The 19,109-nt window shown below is 42.8% G+C and overlaps 1 protein-coding gene across 5 annotated transcripts in view; it reads left to right on the top strand.

Moving 5' to 3' along the window:
• LOC143767679 (uncharacterized) overlaps window positions 1-19,109 on the top strand; it is an 86,738-nt gene that overhangs the window by 22,330 nt on the left and 45,299 nt on the right. Inside the window, exons 2-7 of one of the 5 annotated variants that reach the window (XM_077256158.1) lie at window positions 2,662-2,849; window positions 2,979-3,158; window positions 3,250-3,373; window positions 3,457-3,557; window positions 8,158-8,248; window positions 10,168-11,578. The exons of 1 other annotated variant lie outside the window; for it this stretch is intronic. In XM_077256158.1, coding sequence (XP_077112273.1) covers window positions 2,772-2,849; window positions 2,979-3,158; window positions 3,250-3,373; window positions 3,457-3,557; window positions 8,158-8,248; window positions 10,168-11,420 — 1,827 coding nt within the window. In that variant the 5' untranslated portion in view covers window positions 2,662-2,771 and the 3' untranslated portion in view covers window positions 11,421-11,578. Of the gene's footprint in view, window positions 1-2,661; window positions 2,850-2,978; window positions 3,159-3,249; window positions 3,374-3,456; window positions 3,558-8,157; window positions 8,249-10,167; window positions 11,579-19,109 lie in introns of those variants that run through there. 3 more of the 5 variants (XM_077256160.1, XM_077256159.1, XM_077256162.1) reach the window with 3 other exon arrangements.

The raw sequence follows: 19,109 nt of genomic DNA, 5'->3' as shown, positions 1-19,109 counted from the left end.
TTGATAACACTTCAGGGAATTTGCAGGAATATGTGTTGAATACTCACTGGATCTTCTGCTTTCTGGACTGGTTCCCTCTGTAAGTCCTATTAAACAATCCAGGAGAAGATCTTGTCAGAAACGTGATGTGACACTCATGAGCTGGCGACATAAGCAGCGTTTCATGGAGACATCATGGAAAGGGAGTTAAAGTGTGAAAAGTCACCTTTTGCGATGTTTAAGGGTTGGGTGCCTTTTTTAAACATATGTCATATCCCTTAGGTGTTCCTTATATAGTGATTGTCACATGACAACAAGATCCCGAATATCAGAACCAGTACACATACATGACATAAAGATAATAAATTACACAAGAAACAACAAGGAAAAGGGAAAGAAACAAACAACCAACGTCCATAGAGTGACAGGATTATTACTTATTAATACTAAAAATATATTGCACAGGGAAAATTGCAATCATTTCCCACAAGAAGAATCCTGGAAACACAGAATTAGAAATGATAATTTCTCCACAATTTCTGTTTTTCGAAATCACTGCGCCGGCCGCCACGCTGCTAGCACTGTTGCACTTTTTGAATATTGACTGAATCAAAAGAAAATTAAAAAGTGTCTGCTAAAATGGGTGAGTGCTGACTTTCATCATTCCGTTTTCTTGATTATAAGTAGTCTCACGTCTATGCACCACCCTGAAGATTTATTATAGTGGAGGTTGTAACATTGGTTCTAGGTGTCCATATACTGGGTAAAAACTTTCTATTTGGTGCCTCAACACTTCACTATAATTATTTTTGTAATATTTTCACACTTTTTTTGGTGTTTTTCATATGAGTTGCCCTACCAGGGCTTGAGGTACTCAGTACCGGGTCCGGTCTTAAAGGGGATGTCACGGTGGCTGCGACCCGGTCCGTGGCCCTGGGAATCAATTAAAGGGGTTTGGTATGATGTAGTCTATTCGTGACACCACCTGTGGTTTTCGGTCAGTAGTGGGTCTGACACTGCGTTAAAGGGGTCCTCTGGGGGATGTTACTGCAGCACTGATGGTACACTTCCCACAGGTGAAGCGGGTCCCCAGGGGTAGTAAGGTGTGTGACAAGATGGTGAATGCCGACAAATAAGTGGAGGACACAAGTTGTAAGACTTTACCTGGTTTACTGTAGTTGGCAGGCCACAGGCCAGGGTACCAGGCACGGATGATGGTGGTCCGGCTGGCCCAGAAGCAATGGAGGGTTCCCTTTTCCAGTAGAGGTCCATGAGCCTTTCCAACTAGCGCCTGCTGTATATGAAGTTCCTGCTGCCTGAAGCTTTCTGCAGAGTCCTCTATACCCCCTGTCCTGAGACAGGTGCCTGCATGACGGGCAGCTTGAGCCTTTTTACAGGGAATCTATCATGCCCAGGGCTCCTCAGGTGCTGCTGCGTCTCAGGTGTGGTGTGGGCAATGTCTGTATGATCTTATGCCCTCCGGTTCTGCCAAGTGTCGTACAGTTCCACTAAGGCCTCGGGCTCCCAGTACCCGGCTTCTGCGCTATGATTCTGAGGGTGTCCTATCACTGTTCCCCTCTGATCGCTGTTCCTCTCCCTTCCGGCTACTCCACATACAACCCTTCCAGGTTATCTGTCCTTTCAGAGGCTGCAGCTCCGTCGTGGCTGCCAGGCCTCTCACGTCTGCTCCAGACGTCCTTCCACTTCAGTCTCTCTGTCCAACTAGCCTCCTTTGTCTCCTAGGACCAACTGCCTAGCTCCTCCTCCAGGTCAGGATACATATAGCTTAGGGAAGCTCCCCTGAATCTGGGTCTTGAGCTCCCCCTCCTGACCTGGATTCAGAATGCGTTGCATGTGTGTGCCTTATCTGTTGAAGAGAACTCCATTGCCTCTGAGCATGACATTACCTTCCCCGAACATCACTGTAGCAACCGGTCACCTGGAGTGCTACACATGTACTATATGGAAGCCTACATGGAGACATTGGCATCAAATAACTGCTGTCTTGTTGTTCTTACAAACAAGCTTTTATAAAAGCCTCAAACTTCTGTGTGTGAATCAGACATGAGATCTAACTTGACAGAACATTACAGTGCGGGTAAGACAGGAAACATTCATATAGACGGCCGGTGGTGATGGAGTCAGTGACGGACTCTAGCCAAATGTAGTTCTAGAGCCGTAGTAGAAGATGAAGATGTCATCCTCATCATTAAGTAGTTATTTCTCCTGTCACGTGTAATGAATATCTCCTGCAGTATTGCTAATGCCGATTCCAGTAAATGTGACGAGAATTAGCGTTATGGAAGATGAGTCTATGAGAAACGTATTCAGCTGCCGACTCCGAGGAAAAAAATGCTTGTTGTCTGTGACCTAAAATATATAGGTTTTATTACTAGATGTCAGGAAAAAAACAGAATGTTGTAAAATAATACAAATTTTATTGCTGCTTGGGTTCCCGCCATTCTCTGTATTTCCTGGTCAATCCTAGCGAATTTGTAATTCCTAAAGCTAATCAGCTGCCGAAGCAATGAGTAACATAGGCAGTGATTGGGAGCATGGAATAGATATTTTGGTCAGCAATTCAGCTTATGTTCCAGTCCAAACAAGACTAAAGAATACATGTTCTTCCTCCTGATACAGTATGTTTCCCTTATTATCTCCACTAATTGTATTCTTACACAGGATTTTTATTATGTTACATTGGCTCATCTTCTTCTCATTCATATCTCTACAATCTTCGATTCTCTCAGTGAAGATCTTCTATATAAGAGAATTTTCCTGATTTGCCAAAGATGGATATGGACAGAGACAAGATGGCGGAGAGGATATTACGCCTTACCCTAGAGATCCTCTTCCTGCTTACTGGAGAGGTGAGAGATTCTGGTGACGTCACATTACATCATTCTTATCTATGGGAATAACAGATGGACAGAACTGGAGAGGTGAGGACTCTGGAAATGTCTGTAGTGAGATTTATTAATGTGTCTCTCCATAACCAGGATTACACAGTAGTGAAGAAGACCTCTAGTGAGCGCTGTCAGGACCCTGTGTCTGAGGGATGGGGAAGACCCCTGAGCATAATCATGGTGCCTCCACCTCACCCCCTGAGACATGAGGACATCAATGACCAGAAGATCCTAGAACTCACCTACAAGATGATTGAGCTGTTGACTGGAGAGGTGACACTGCTGGGAATGCTGGGACATTATACAGTAACGCTATGAAGGGATCCGGGGGATGATGGGATGATGGTATCATTGTATGTGTCAGGTTCCTATAAGATGTCAGGATGTCGCTGTCTATTTCTCCAAGGAGGAGTGGGAGTTTTTAGAAGGACACAAAGATCTGTACAATGATGACATGATGGAGGTTCCCCAGCCCCTCACATCACCAGGTAATAGACGAGACTAAATGCACACGGCCTATAATTATCTGTATGTAAATAATTAATTCTGTCCCTGTATGTGTTTCCTCCAGTTCTATCCAGTAAGAGAACAATACCAGAGATATGTCCTCCTCCTCCTCTTCTGCCACAGGACTGTAAAGAAGAAGATCCCAATGTTCCTCAGGATCATCAGGTAGTTGGAGAGAAGGTGTCATGAGATCTCCCCTATGATCTGTAGATGGCTGTGAAGGTCTTGTGCTCAGTCTTGTTTTATCCACCAGTATTACAGTGCCAATATCAGCAAGTTTTTGAAATAATAGAAGCATTAAAACGTAACTTTTACTATGTTACTCGATAAAAAGTGGTGTAAACAAACAGTGTCACAAATGTGCTAGTGCTGACATACACAGACAACACAAAACGAACGAACCATATAAAAATCACTGCTTTAAATCATCCCTGGGGACCTATTCATGGCCACCATTGGAAACAGAGATAAACTGCCCAACTACGGTTGAGTCCACCGTGCCGCAGCCGAGGAAATCTCCCCTACCAATGTAATCAGATGGACAATGGTGGTAACACTCTCCCCCGAGATGGGGACCATCCGCTCTGATACGCTGGGTATGACTGGGGACGCCTCTCACGGAGCTCCTTTGTGGGGGATGTAAAATGCAATACTAATAGCAGTGTTCATATGCGATATACCATATATGCAAATCAACATATGACCTTAGATACCTTGGGTCCTAGATGGACTGAACGTTTCCCAAACCTTGGCTAAACAGACAATAACACCGTTTTCCACTACCGGAAACCACTCAGGGTGTATGTCCGCAACGGCCGCCTAGTGGGATCTCATATTGTGTCCACCTATTCAAAATATACTCATCTGCTGCTACTGGTAGTCATCATACTCCTCGTGCAGCGTTGAGTCTTTCAGGACTCCCTGGCGGTTTTCACACACATCCGTCTCGGGGTCTCTTGCTTCGAATATGCCTCCCGACGCGTTTCTTCCTGAGTAGATTCATCAGGGGATTATGCCATGGTGATGAGCAATCGCGGCTGTGGCACGGTGGACTATTGGTACTTTTTGATCATTGGTTTTTTTGATCCATACAATTTATTTAAGCCAGGCTAGTACAGTATTACAGTGCCTTGCGAATGTATTCGGCCCCCTGGAACTTTTCAACCTTTTCCCCCATATCATGGTTCAAACATAAAAATACCAAATGTAAATTTTTTTGTGAAGAATCAATAACAAGTGGAACACAATAGTGAAGTTGAACGAAATGTATTAGTTATTTTAAATTTTTGTGGAAATTCTAAAGCTGAAAAGTGGGACGTGCAAAATTATTCAGCCCCTTTAACTTAATACTTTGTTATGCCACCTTTTGCTGCGATTACAGCTGCAAGTCGCTTGGGGTATGTCTCTATCAGTTTTGTACAGCGAGAGACTGAAATTCTTGCCTATTCTTCCTTGGCAACAGCTCAAGCTCAGTGAGGTTTGATGGACATCGTTTGTGAACAGCAGTTTTCAGCTCTTTCCACAGATTCTCAATTGGATTGAGGTCTGGACTTTGACTTGGCTATTCAAACATCTGTATATGTTTATTTGTGAACCATTCCATTGTAGATTTTGTTTTATGTTTGGGATCATTGTCTTGTTGGAAGAAAATCTCCATCCCAGTCTCAGGTCTTTTGCAGACTCCAACAGGTTTTCTTCAAGAATCGCCCTGTATTTGGCTCCATCCATCTTCCCATCAATTTTAACCATCTTCCCTGTCCCTGCTGAAGAAAAGCAGGCCCAAACCATAATGCTGCCACCACCATGTTTGACAGTGAGGATGGTGTGTTAAGGTTGATGAGCTGTGTTGCCTTTACGCCAAACATATTGTTTGGCATTGTTGCTAGTGTTGAGCGATACCGTCCGATACTTGAAAGTATCGGTATCGGAAAGTATCGGCCGATACCGGCAAAGTATTGGATCTAATCCGATACCGATACCCGATACCAATACAAGCAGGGTGGATAAAAATCAATGTTTTTTTAAAAAAATCAAAAAAATCGGATTTTTTTTATTTAAATCGGATTTTTTTGATTTAAATCGGATTTTTTTCAATAAACTGCTTTTTGAGGAAAATATTTTACCATCCAAAGGTTCTTCCATCATGAGATAAAGCTGAGTTGTTTAACTCAGTAGAATAAAGGCTGTATATGTGTAACATTCACAATGCCATGCTCTTCCAGAGGTTTCTGTAGGATGCTGACTATCCAACAAGTTTGGGCATGTCAACTGAATGGAAAAAGAAACTAAACCAAAAGTGAAACCAAGCTAGAAGTGTGGAATTAAAGGGGCAGTATGAACAAAATGTGGAGGCTATTAATAGTTTATACAATTAAGACATGCTGCTTTTAAACACCTACCTATTGCCATATAGTAAAACAAAAAAGATTTTTACTTACTTTGGGGTCCCCCCCTCACCCTGGCGTTAGATCGTTGCCCCTAGTTTCGTCCGTGTAACTATGGGCGCACATGCGCACTGCTCTCACTTCTCATTTTAATCGTGATTTATATTAAAAAAAACCTTTTGATTTAAATCAGTGATTTAAATCATGATTAAAATCATGATTTAAATCGATCCGATTTAAATAGAAAAAAATCTTTTGATTTAAATCGTGATTTAAATCATGATTTAAATCGGCGTGATTTAAATCAATCCACCCTGAATACAAGTCAATGGGACTCAAGTATCGGACGGTATCCCTGATGGTTCCCAGGGTCTGAAGGAGAGGAAACTCTCCTTCAGGCCCTGGGATCCATATTAATGTGTAAAATAAAGAATTAAAATAAAAAATATTGATATACTCACCTCTCCGACGCAGCCTGGACTTTACCGCCGTAACCGGGAGCCTTCTTTGCTTAAAATGCGCGCGTTTACTGCCTTCCGTGACGTCACGGCTTGTGATTGGTCGCGTGCCGCCCATGTGACCGCGACGCAACCAATCACAAGCCGTGACGTCACGGGAGGCAGTAAACACGTGCATTTTAAAATTACGTCACGGCTTCTGATTGGTCGCGTGCCGCCCATGTGACCGCGACGCGACCAATCACAAGCCGTGACGTCATGGGAGACAGTAAACGCGTGCATTTTAAAATTACGTCACGGCTTCTGATTGGTCGCGTGCCGCCCATGTGACCGCGACGCGACCAATCACAAGCCGTGACGTAATTTTCAGGTCCTGAATGCCTAGATTAGGCATTCAGCACCTGAACATTACGTCACGGCTTGTGATTGGTCGTGTCGCGGTCACATGGGCGGCACGCGACCAATAAGAAGCCGTGACGTAATTTTAAAATGCGCGCGTTTACTGCCTTCCTTGACGTCACGGCTTGTGATTGGTCGCGTCACCCATGTGACCGCGACGCGACCAATCACAAGCCGTGACGTAATTTTCAAATCCTGAATGCCTAGAATTAGGCATTCAGGACCTGAAAATTACGTCACGGCTTGTTGTGATTGGTCGCGTCGTGGTCACATGGGCGGCACGCGACCAATCAGAAGCCGTGACGTCACGGAAGGCAGTAAACGCGCGCATTTTAAGCAAAGAACGCTGCCGGTTCCCTCGGTGAGGTGCAGGCTGCGTCGGAGAGGTGAGTATATCCCTATTTTTTATTTTAATTCTTTCTTTTACACATTGATAGTAATCCCGATACCGATTCCCGATATCACAAAAGTATCGGATCTCGGTATCGGAATTCCGATACCCGCAAGTATCGGCCGATACCCGATACTTGCGGTATCGGAATGCTCAACACTAATTATTGCCAAAAAGTTCGATTTTGGTTTCATCTGACCGGAGCACCTTCTTCCACATGTTTGGTGTGTCTCCTAGGTGGCTTGTTGCAAACTTTAAATGACACTTTTTATGGATATCTTTGTGAAATGTCTTTCTTCTTGCCACTCTTCCATAAAGGCCAGATTTGTGCAGTGTACGACTGATTGTTGGACAGACTGTCCCACCTCAGCTGTAGATCTCTGCAGTTCATCCAGAGTGATCATGGGCCTCTTGGCTTCATCTCTGATCAGTCTTCTCCTTGTTTGAGATGAAAGTTTAGAGGGTCTTGGTAGATTTGCAGTGGTATGATACTCCTTCCATTTCAATATGATCGCTTGCACAGTGCTCCTTTGGATGTCTAAACTTTTGGAAATCATTTTGTATCCAAATCCAGCTTTAAAATTCTCCACAACAGTGTATCACGGACCTGCCTGTTGTGTTCCTTTGGTCTCCATTATGTTCTCTGTGCTTCAAACAGAACCCTGAGACTATCACAGAGCAGGTGCATTTATACGGAGACTTGATTACACACAGATGGATTATATTTATCATCATTAGGCATCTAGGACAACATTGGACCATTCAGAGATCCACATTGAACTTCTGGAGTGAGTTTGCTGCACTGAAAGTAAAGGGGCCGAATAATATTGCACGCCCCATTTTTCAGTTTTTGAATTTCCACAAAAATTTAAAATAACCAATAAATTTTGTTCAACTTCACAATTGTGTTCCACTTATTGTTCATTCTTCACCAAAAATGTACATTTGGTATCTTTATGTTCGAAGCATGATATGTGGGAAAAGGTTGAAAAGTTCCAGGGGTCTGAATACTTTCGTAAGCCACTGTATATGTTTTATACTTGTGTAATGTGAACGGTGGAGATGGCCGGATTAGAGCTGATCATAGATGTGACTTCTCCATCTGTCTGTGACTTTTACACAATCTGTTTCAGGGTGAAGATCTGACCCATATTAATACTACAGAGACATATGTGAGGGGTGATGAGTGGTGTAAGAAGGAAGTTCCTACACATGACCACCCAGGTAAGTAGTAACCACTAAATGCAGAGAAGTAACAGATTCTTCCTAGTCCCTGGCTGTGGCTGCTTTATCTATTGTCTATTCTGGTCGTGTCACAATCATGTGATCACCATTTTGCATCTAGACCACAACAATATCCTTCACCCCAAGCTGCACAAATGACTTTGGGCATTGAAAGCCCTTTTCTATAGAACTTACAACCTGGAAGATACACCTACCCTCTAGGATTAGGTGATGCTGACCATTACCTGCGTAGATCTGTTAACTACAAAGCCAAATGACAGCGTACATAGAATGTGCTGACAAGTTAGAAAATCACTTGAAGAAAAACATTGTGATGGATCTCTAAGAGAAAGTGGAGGGTAATGATGCTGTTGGCTTCCTAGAACTCTGATATCTTATTTGATGAATCTACCTTCTCTCCCTTCTGTGCTGCTGAATGTGCTCATATGGTCCCTACAAGACCAGGTCCAGTCTTTCTGGACAAACTTCACTTTTATGATTGACAACTTTGAATGTGCAGTGAGGGTCAAGTGTGAGTTTCTTTACAATAACCACAGAGTTTCCCTTTATCCTGACTTTTCATTTCCATTTAAAACTGACTAACTTCAAACAGGATTGTGAAAAACTACATAAAAAACATTACACCTGTGCCATGATATATCTCTAAGCTGTGCGTGGCTGTTGGCTGTAATATACATTATTCACGCCTGCAGGAGATGTGTTGGCATGGCTCGAGCCCTGGTTTCATGGAATCACTCTGCGTCATAAATTACATTATGTTTTCTATCCTAAGGAATTCAGATCACTGCACAATCTCTCCTGAAATGGGGGGTGCTAATACTTTCTCTACTCTTCTGGTCAGTAACTCCAGTAGTCCACTATAAATGTGTGCAACTCCGGTTTAGAGTTGGCGTTCTCCCCTCAAACATATGTTGTTGTTAAATGTTAAATTTAAAAAATTCTTTTTTTACAGGTTCATTCTGTCTGATAGTTTGGATTGCTCTGCCTCTCTTCTATGAGTCTGGTAGTCTTTAAAACAAGTCTCAATTTCTTCTGCCAAATGCCCAAGATTTCCTCTTGAAATTCCTCTGACAGAAAATATTGGCCCTTACGATAGTTTAAATTAAGAGTCACATACTCAAATTACCCCAAGAGGTTTTACCACTAGTTACTCATTTTTTATTGATGAAGACTGTTGCGTTTGATCATGTCAGTAGATGTGTTGTTGTGTATACTCGCAGTTTTTGACTACAGTAGTAAGGGTCCAAAATAATCTGATTTGACCATTTCCGGCACTCAGTTTTTTGTTCTTAATCAGGGTCCATTTTTTCAATCTGACGTGTGTCAATTTATTTGGTGATAACTTTCAAATTCTTCATAAAGGATAACGTTTTTTGGTGCGTCGTCTGCAGCATTTCCGACCACGCATGCGATGCCGGAACTCCGCCCCCGCCTCCCCGCACATCACAATGGGGCAGCGCATGCGTTGGAAAACTGCATCCGCTGCCCCCGTTGTGTGGCGCTTTCACAGCTAGCGTCGGTGCGCCGCAACATAACACAGCGACGTGCAGTGCACGACGCTAGTGTGAAAGTAGCCTAAGGCCTCTTTCACACTAGCGTCATGCACTGCACGTCGCTATGCGTCGTTTTGCAGAAAAAACGCATCCTGCAAAATTGCTTGCAGGATGTGTTTTTTCTCCATAGACTTTTAGTAGTGACGCAGTGCGACGCATTGCCACACGTCGCAACCGTCGTGCGACGGTTGCGTCGGACCGTCGCCACCAAAAATTTTCTTGATGAATAATTTAAGATTATTACATAACTTGCTATTTTTATGGATAGTGTGAGAAGAAATGTTCAAAAATATAAAATTTAAGGATATTTTATTCAAAACTAAATATTGGTTTTATTTTTGGCAGATGTCTGTACCAGGAAATCAGAGGTACAGCTGAAATCTTCAATTTTTAAATCAGATGATCTTGAGATCCCACAGGATACTACTGAAGTGGACTCCATTACTCCAGATATACCATCATCCCTTCACAACAAAGATCTGTCATCTGATCCTTTGAAACGGGTCTTGTCTTTTGATTCATTACCGACTACTAAGGAAAATCAAAGTAATAAAAGAAGCATTAAAAAATGCATTGCTTCTAAAGCAAAGAAGCCATTTTCACGTTCAGAATATGGAAATAGTTTTCCCCTCGAAAAGTCTTTTCTTAAACATCGAAAAATTCACACAGCGAAGAACAGGTTTTCTTGTTCCAAGTGTGGGAAATATTTTAACCAGAAAGCGTCTCTTGATAGCCACCAAAGATCTCACACAGAGGAGAAGTCTTTTTTATGTTCAGAATGTTTGAAATGTTTTCGAGATAAATCAGCTCTTTTTACACATCAAAGAACTCACACAGGGGAGAAACCTTTTTCATGTTCAGAATGTGGGAAATGTTTTAACAGTAAAGCGCATCTTCATAGCCACCAGAGAACTCACACAGAGGAGAAGCCTTTTTCATGTTCAGAATGTGGGAAATGTTTTAACAGGAAAGCCCATCTTGATAGCCACTGGAGAACTCACACAGGGGAGAAGCCTTTTTCATGTTCAGAATGTGGGAAATGTTTTAACCAGAAATCAGAATGTGTTATACACATGAGAATTCACACAGGGGAGAAGCCTTATTCATGTTCAGAATGTGGGAAATGTTTTAAACGGAAATCAAATGTTGTTATACACCAGAGGACTCACACAGGGGAGAAGCCTTATTCATGTTCAGAATGTGGGAAATGTTTTAAACGGAAATTAAATGTTGTTATACACCAGAGGACTCACACAGGGGAGAAGCCTTTTTGCTGTTCAGAATGTGGGAAATGTTTTAACCATAAACGGGGTCTTGTTATTCACCAAATAACTCACACAGAGGAGAAGCCTTTTTCATGTTCAGAATGTGGGAAAAGTTTTAACCAGAAATCAGATTTTGATAAGCACCAGAAAACTCACACAGGGGAGAAGCCTTTTTGCTGTTCAGAATGTGGGAAATGTTTTACCCAGAAATGGCATCTTATTATGCACCAGAGAACTCACACAGGAGAGAAGCCTTTTTCATGTTTAGAATGTGAGAAATGTTTTAACCGAAAAGCAGACCTTGATAGGCACAAGAGAACCCACACAGTGTAGAAGTGTTTTTATTGTTCAGAATGTGAGAAATGTTTTGTGAAGAAATAATCTACACATTAGTCGAAGAATTCACAAAGGGGAAAAGGCTTTTTTATGTTCTTAATGTCGGAAATGTTTTACACGGAAATCAACTTTTAATAAACTTCCAAAAGGTCACACACAGGCAATGCCTTTTTCATGTTCTGAATGTTGGAAATATTTTAACCAAAAATTGTATTTTCTTAAAAGGACTCTGTCACCAGCTCCAGCCGTTATAAACTAAAAGAGCCACCTTGTTCAGCAGTAATGCTGCATTCTAACAACGTGGCTCTTTTAGTTTGTGGTGCAGTGATAGCCAAAATAAAGCATTTTATAATTTTGCCAAAATACCTCTCTTTAGCCCTGGAGGCAGGTCTTAACCCCTCTGCTGCAACCGCCACACTTCAGTCACTCAAATGTTCTTCGGTACTGACTAAGGCAGGCGCAGTGAGCCCTGGCCGCCTGACCTCACATGCAGTCTTGCAGACTGCGCCTTCTCTTCTTAACTTGCCATGTGCCCAGACAGTAGTGTACAACCGTTTATAGGGCATTGTCGGATTCAAGAGAAATTAAAAAATAATTTGTTAGTTCCATTTGTTTCCTATTATCCTTTGTGAAGAATTCCAAAGTTATCACTAGGGTTGAGCAACTTTTACTTTTTTAGGATCGAGTCGAGGATCGACCGAAACCCAATGCAAGTCAATGGGGAACCTCCTCCTCCTCCCTATTTTTGGCAATAACTACTGTAGTCAAAAACTGAATATAGACAACACATCTACGGAAATGATCAAACGCAACAGTCTTCTTTAAAAAAAAATAATTAGTAACTAGTGGTGAAACCTCTCTGGGGTAATTAGAGTACGGGGCTTGGTGGCTCTTGGCAATCTAAACTATCGTAAGGGCCAATATTTTCTGTCGGATGAGTTTCAATAAGAAATTTTAGACATTTAAAGAGAACTTTTTATAATAGTGCAGAGCTGAGGTGTCTTAAATTTAGATCTTAAGCATTTGGCAGAGGAAATAGAGACCTTTTTTTAAAGATACCAGGGAATTGTAGACTCACATAAGTGAGGCAGACCGATCCCACCACAAATTAAACTATTATACAGAATGAACTTATAAAAAAATTTTTTTTTTTATTCTATGTTGCATCTTATCAACAACATATGTTTAAGGGGAGAGCTCCAAACTAAAGCTGGAGTTGCACTAATTTATAATGGACCATTGGAGCTACTGTGAGTTCTGACCAGAAGAGTAGAGAAAGTATTAGTGCTCCTCATTTCAGGAGAGATTGTGCAGTACTCTGAATTCCTTAGGATGGAAAACATAATGGAATTCATGACGTGGAGGGAATCCATGAAACCAGGGCTCGAGCCATGCCAACACATCTACTGCAAGCATGAATAAATGTACATTAGCCACGCACAGCTTAGAGATGTAAAACATTACACCTGTGCCATGATATATGTAGTTTATCACAATCTTCCATGAAGTTAGTCGGTTTAAAAATAAATTGAAAATTCAGTAGAAAGGGAAACTCAGCTGTTATAGTACAGAAATTCACACTTGCCCTCGCTGCACATTTAATGTTGTCAATCATAAAAGCAAAGTTTGGCCAGAAAGACTGGACCTGGTCTTGAGCACATTCAGCAGCAGAGAAGGGGAGAAGGTAGATTTATCCAATAAGATATCAGGGTTCGAGGGAGCCAACAGCATCATTACCCTCTGCTTTCTCTTAAGCTTCTTTCACATTTCCGTCGGGACTCTCCAGTCCTGCTGCGTCGCCGAGACGTAGCGACGGACGTTAACAAAATAGTGTCAAAACGTATGTGACAGGTGCACTGGACCCATGTTTCTGATGGACCCGTCGAGGCTATGTGCACCTGTTGTGTTTGCGTCTTTGCAGCGGTTTTCTGCTGCGAAAATGCATACACAACACAAACCAGGTTAAAAATAATAATTTAAAAAAAAAAATCAATATTCTCACCTACCGGCGTCCCACGCAGCGTTACCGATGCTCCTGGCAGTTAGCGTTCCTAGTAATACATTGCAAAATCTCGCGAGAAGTCGCGGTCTCGCAAGATTTCGCAATGTATTACTAGGAATACTAGTGCCGAGAACATCGGTAACACTGCGCGGGACTCCGGTAGGTGAGAATATTGCGATTTTTTTATCTTTTTAATTATTTTTAACATTATATCTTGTTACTATAGATGCTGCATAGGCAGCATCAATAGTAAAAAGAGAAATCGAGCGAGAGAGAGTTTCCCTGACGGGAAATTCTTCCACGCATGCTCAGTTTGAAAAGAAGGGACCCGTCGCTGGATTCCTGCTTTGCACAGTCAGAGACGCATCCTGCGCCCATAGGCTTCCATTGTAGTCAGTGACGGGCAGCGCAGGATGCGTCACTGACCGATTTTCCCACATGCAGAAAAAACGTTCCTCTGAACGTTTTCTTTGCCCGACGGACCTTTTTTTTACGCAGGATCCAGCGCATGACGGATGAAACGGATGGCCATCCATCACAATCCGTCGCTAATACAAGTCTATGAGAAAATGCAGGATCCTGCAAATCCTGTATTCTCAAAAATCGACGTATCTCGACGGGAGCTGATAGACAGAAGTGTGAAAGAGGCCTTACAGACCCATCATAATATTTTTCTTAAAGTGATTTTTTTTTTACTTGTGAGCACATTCCACGTACGCTGTAATTTGGCTATGTAGTTTACAGATCTGGGCAGGTAAGGGTCAGCATCTTCTAAACCCATAGAGTAGGTGGATCCTCCAGGTTGCAAGTTCTATAGAAGAAGGCTTTCAATACCTAAAGTAATTTGAACAGTTTTGGGTGATTGAATATGTCATGTTCCAAAGCAAAATGGTGATTGTGGTACGGACGTACTACAACACCGATAACGCAGCCACAGTCGGTAGCCGAGAAGAATCTGTGACTTCTCTGCATTTAGTGGTTACTACTCACCTGGGTAGTCATATGTAAGAAACTCCTCTTTACACCACTCATCACCCCTCACATATATCTCTGTAGTATTAATATGGGTCAGATCTTCACCCTGAAACAAATGTTGTAAAAGTCACAGACAGATGGAGAGGTCACATCTATATTCAGCTCTAATCCTGTCATCTCCACCGTTCTCATTACACAAATATAAAACATATAATACTGGTGGATAAAACAAGACTGAGCACAAGACCTTCACAGCCATCTACACATCATAGGGGAGATCTCATGACACCTTCTCTCCATCTACCTGATGATCCTGAGGAACATTGGGATCTTGTTTACAGTTCTGTGGAATAAGAGGACGGGGATATCTCTCTGGCGTTGTCCTCTTTCTGGATAGATCTGAAGGAAACACATACAGGGACTGAATTCATTCTTTACATACAGATAATTATAGGCCGTGTGTATTTAGTCCTGTCTATTACCTGGTGATGTCAGGGGTTGAGGAACCTCCATCATGACGTCCTTGTACAGATCTTTGTGTCCTTCTAAATACTCCCACTCCTCCATGGAGAAATAGACGGCGACATCCTGACACCTTATAGGAACCTGACACATACAATGATACCGTCATCCCCTTGATCCCATCATAGCGTTACTGTATAATGTCCCAGCATTCCCAGCAGTGTCACCTCTCCAATCAGCAGCTCAATCATCTTGTAGGTGAGTTCTAGGATCTTCTGATCATTGATGTCCTCACGTATCAGGGGGTGATGTGGAGGCCCCGTGATTGGGCTAAGGAGTCTTCCCCATCCCTCAGACACAGGGTCCTGACAGCGCTCACTAGAGGTCTTCTTCACCACTGTGTAATCCTGGTTATGGAGAGACACATTAATAAATCTCACTACAGACATTTCCAGAGTCCTCACCTCTCCAGTTCTGTCCATCTGTTATTCCCATAGATAAGAATGATGTAATGTGACGTCATCAGGATCTCTCACCTCTCCAGTAAGCCGGAAGAGGATCTCTAGGGTGAAGTGTAATATCCTCTCCGCCATCTTGTCTCTGTCCATATCAATCATTGATGGGTAAATTAGGAAAATTTTCTTATATAGATCTTCACTGAGCGGATCCAATAATGTAGAGACCTGAACGAGAAGATGAGCCGATGTAACATCATAAAATCCTGTGTAATAATACAATTTCTGGAGATAATAAGGGAAACATATGAGGAGATTTATTATTCTACAGTATTTAGTTTTCTTTTTTATAATCCATATATATAAAGCAGAAAATCTGTGTGCGGTAGCCCGTGGGACACAAAACTATATTTTTCACCTGGTTTTAGGAAAATTTTGCACGGCCCGAATTTAACACCAGACTAAAATTACTGCAAACATTAAAACTCAAAATATCCCCCCTTCACAAGATTTGGCCCTCAGAATTAAGAATCTATAGAAATAAAGGATAAAATGTGTGTTTGTGTGTTGAATGCAAAACGACAGTTGTTGCCCAAAAGGTCCTAAAGATCTAGAAGGAGAGGGCCCAAAGAGTTGTTCTTAAAGGGGCAGCAACCATATATTCGCTAAGGTGGGTAACCTGATAAGTCACTCTAAGGCTATGTGCACACGTTGCAGATTTCGAGCAGAAGTACAGCTTTTTCTTCCGCGCGGAAACGTTGCAGATCTACAAGTGATTTACAGTATAATGTAAATCAATGGCAAAAAAAATACTGTGCTAATGGTGCGGAAAAATCTACACGGAAAACACAGCAGATTAAAAAAAGGACCAAGTCAATTCTTTGTGCAGATCTGCTGCATTTTTGCACCCATTCCATTATAGAGATCTGCACAAAAATCTCCAATGTGTGCACATACCAAAAAAAGGTGCAGATTCTGACCTGCGTTTTCTGCCAAGAAATGCAGGATCTGCACAGAAAATTCCACAGTCAAATCTGCAACCTGTGCACATAGCCTAAAGGTACCTTCACATTAAGCGACGCTGCAGCGATAGCGACAACGATGCCGATCGCTGCAGCGTCGCTGTTTGGTCGCTGGAGAGCTGTCACACAGACTGCTCTCCAGCGACCAACGATGCTGAGGTCCCCGGGTAACCAGGGTAAACATCGGGTTGCTAAGCGCAGGGCCGCGTTTAGTAACCCGATGTTTACCCTGGTTACCAGCGTAAAAGTAAAAAAAACAAACACTACATACTCACCTGCGCGTCCCCCGGCGTCCGCTTCCTGCACTGACTGAGCGCCGGCCCTAACAGCACAGCGGTGACGTCACCACTGTGCTTTCACTTTCACTTTACGGCGATCAGTCAGAGCAGGAAGCGGACGGCGGGGGACGCGCAGGTGAGTATGTACTGTTTGTTTTTTTTACTTTTACGCTGGTAACCAGGGTAAACATCGGGTTACTAAGCGGCCCTGCGCTTAGTAACCCGATATTTACCCTGGTTACCAGCGTAAAACATCGCTGGTATCGTTGCTTTTGGTGTCAAACCTGACGATAAACACCGGTCTGACGACCAAATAAAGTTCTGAACTTTCTTCAACGACCAGCGATATCACAGCAGGATCCTGATCGCTGCTGCCTGTCAAACTAAACGATATCGCTAGCCAGGACGCTGCAACGTCATGGATCGCTAGCGATATCGTTTAGTGTGAAGGTACCTATAAGCCTGTAATTATAGCAATGGATGTTGTAGAAGTAACTGGGGCCTCATTTAGGAAAATTGCCTCACAGTAAGATCATTACCTATAGCAACCAGACTGCAGCTTTCAGCATTGAAGCTACTGATATAAAGTGGAAACTGAGCTCTGATTGGTTACTATGGACAACTAGAACAGTCTGACTGTGAGGTAGTCTCACATTTCCTGCTTTATATATATAGATTCACCTACTACATCTCTGATCAGTGTGAGGTGATTACTAAGGGTCATAATACTAAGAGCTGTTTTTTTAAAATGCCGACCAAAAAACGACTATCTATTGGGCAAACTAATCCAAAAGCTAAGAAACCAAAACTGTCAAACAACTGAGACAAGTGAATAATGTTAGTCCTGGCTTGAAAGGAAATGAAATAAACAGGCTGAATCAAAGGCATCTGAACAAAAGGACGAATGTTGTCAAAATGACGTAGGCAGGATGACCTGAGTTTGGAAGCGTTTCACTACGACCCAATTCAGGACTATAGGTCACATCTGACAGTCATAATAAGCAGAATGGACGTAATATGAGAACATTGTCAAGCAAAAATGTTTATCTTTATACCGCCTGCTATGTGGTGGGCAATGGTAATGTCAGTTTGCCACTTTTAAGTCTATCTCATGAACCACTTCTTTCATACATATCAGGAACAACTCATGAGTCTAAGCATTTACTGTTAAGTATTAGTAGATACAATTCATCTTTCCAGATAACATCCTTTGGTAGGACAGCTGGACTCAAGGAAGCAGGATTTATGCCGACTTTTAAAGTCCTGAGGCAAATATATCAGAAAAAAGGTTTGATGCTTCCTGTAGAAAATCAAGACCCAACATTTTTGCAAATTTACTGTTCGGGAGATGAACAGATACAAGTTGATCGACATTGTGAAGCTATACCTGAGACAGAAAGACATTGCTTTGAATTTGCACAGATTTTTCTATCAACACAAGGCAACTTTCTCATCAATGTATACTAGATCTGTATGCCAAGGTGGAAAGCGAGCGTCTTCATTCAACTGAACCAACAAACACAGGGAGGCCATGCCAAAAGCGTGGTCTGATCGAAGATGGTCCACACTGGGACAGGACATTGCAGAAGGAGTCCCTCACTCGCTTTCCACCTCATCTTCTAACCTGCTCCCTATAATAACTACAACCTGTGAACCTTCCAATCCCCGGGCTCTGTGGGACAAATACACAGAATATCCTAGAGGAGATATTCATAGAGAGCACAGGAGAGTAATCCCGTAGTACATGCCTGCACAAGGCAATCTTGCCTTGCGCAGGCGTGTACTATGGAGGACAGAGAATGAACTTCAATCCAATATTGCAGCCAGCATGCAGCCAGCGGGTAAGGAAAGGGTGAATAAAACACCCAAAAACCCCGCCCCTATGACTGAAAATTGTTCCCTCCAAATTCAGGTGACAGAGTCCCTTTAAAGGAGCAGCACCAGCAGAGGAGCTGAATACTTGTCAGCACAGCAGTGTCCTGCATACACTGAGGCCCGTGATCACGTGAGCAGCCATAATGTGGTGTGCGGCCCTGTGGGTGAAGGTAGGTGCTGGAGATTCCCTATTAGCGTGGGGATTTTGGGGACATTAATCCCTTCAGCACTGAGGAGACTCCTTTGGGGTCCCTGTGTGGTGTGAGCAGTGAGGTAACCGCTGTGGACAGAATGCGGCTTCGCTGGTTCCACATTAGACCCACTCAGACACCTGCAGGATGAGAGGACAGAAGCCCAGAGAAGTTCTCCCTCAATGCAATGATTCCTCTCCTAGCTCCAGCACAATAATGTAGATACTAGTGATAAGTGAGCCGCTCTCCACTACTCGATCCGGCATCAGGAGCTCGGACAAGCTTGTTACTGGGGTATCGCAGGTGATGGAGTGCCGTGCTCGAGTTCCTAGCCAATAAACATGCGGGGATTGCCCGCCATACATGGTAGTGTTGCAGCCATGTTGGCTACTGGTATTACTGTGACTGTCCGGCCTCATCACGTTA

This window comes from Ranitomeya variabilis, chromosome 4 (genome assembly GCF_051348905.1).
Source record: "Ranitomeya variabilis isolate aRanVar5 chromosome 4, aRanVar5.hap1, whole genome shotgun sequence".
NCBI lineage: Eukaryota > Metazoa > Chordata > Amphibia > Anura > Dendrobatidae > Ranitomeya > Ranitomeya variabilis.
This window is presented reverse-complemented; position numbering and strand designations above follow the sequence as displayed.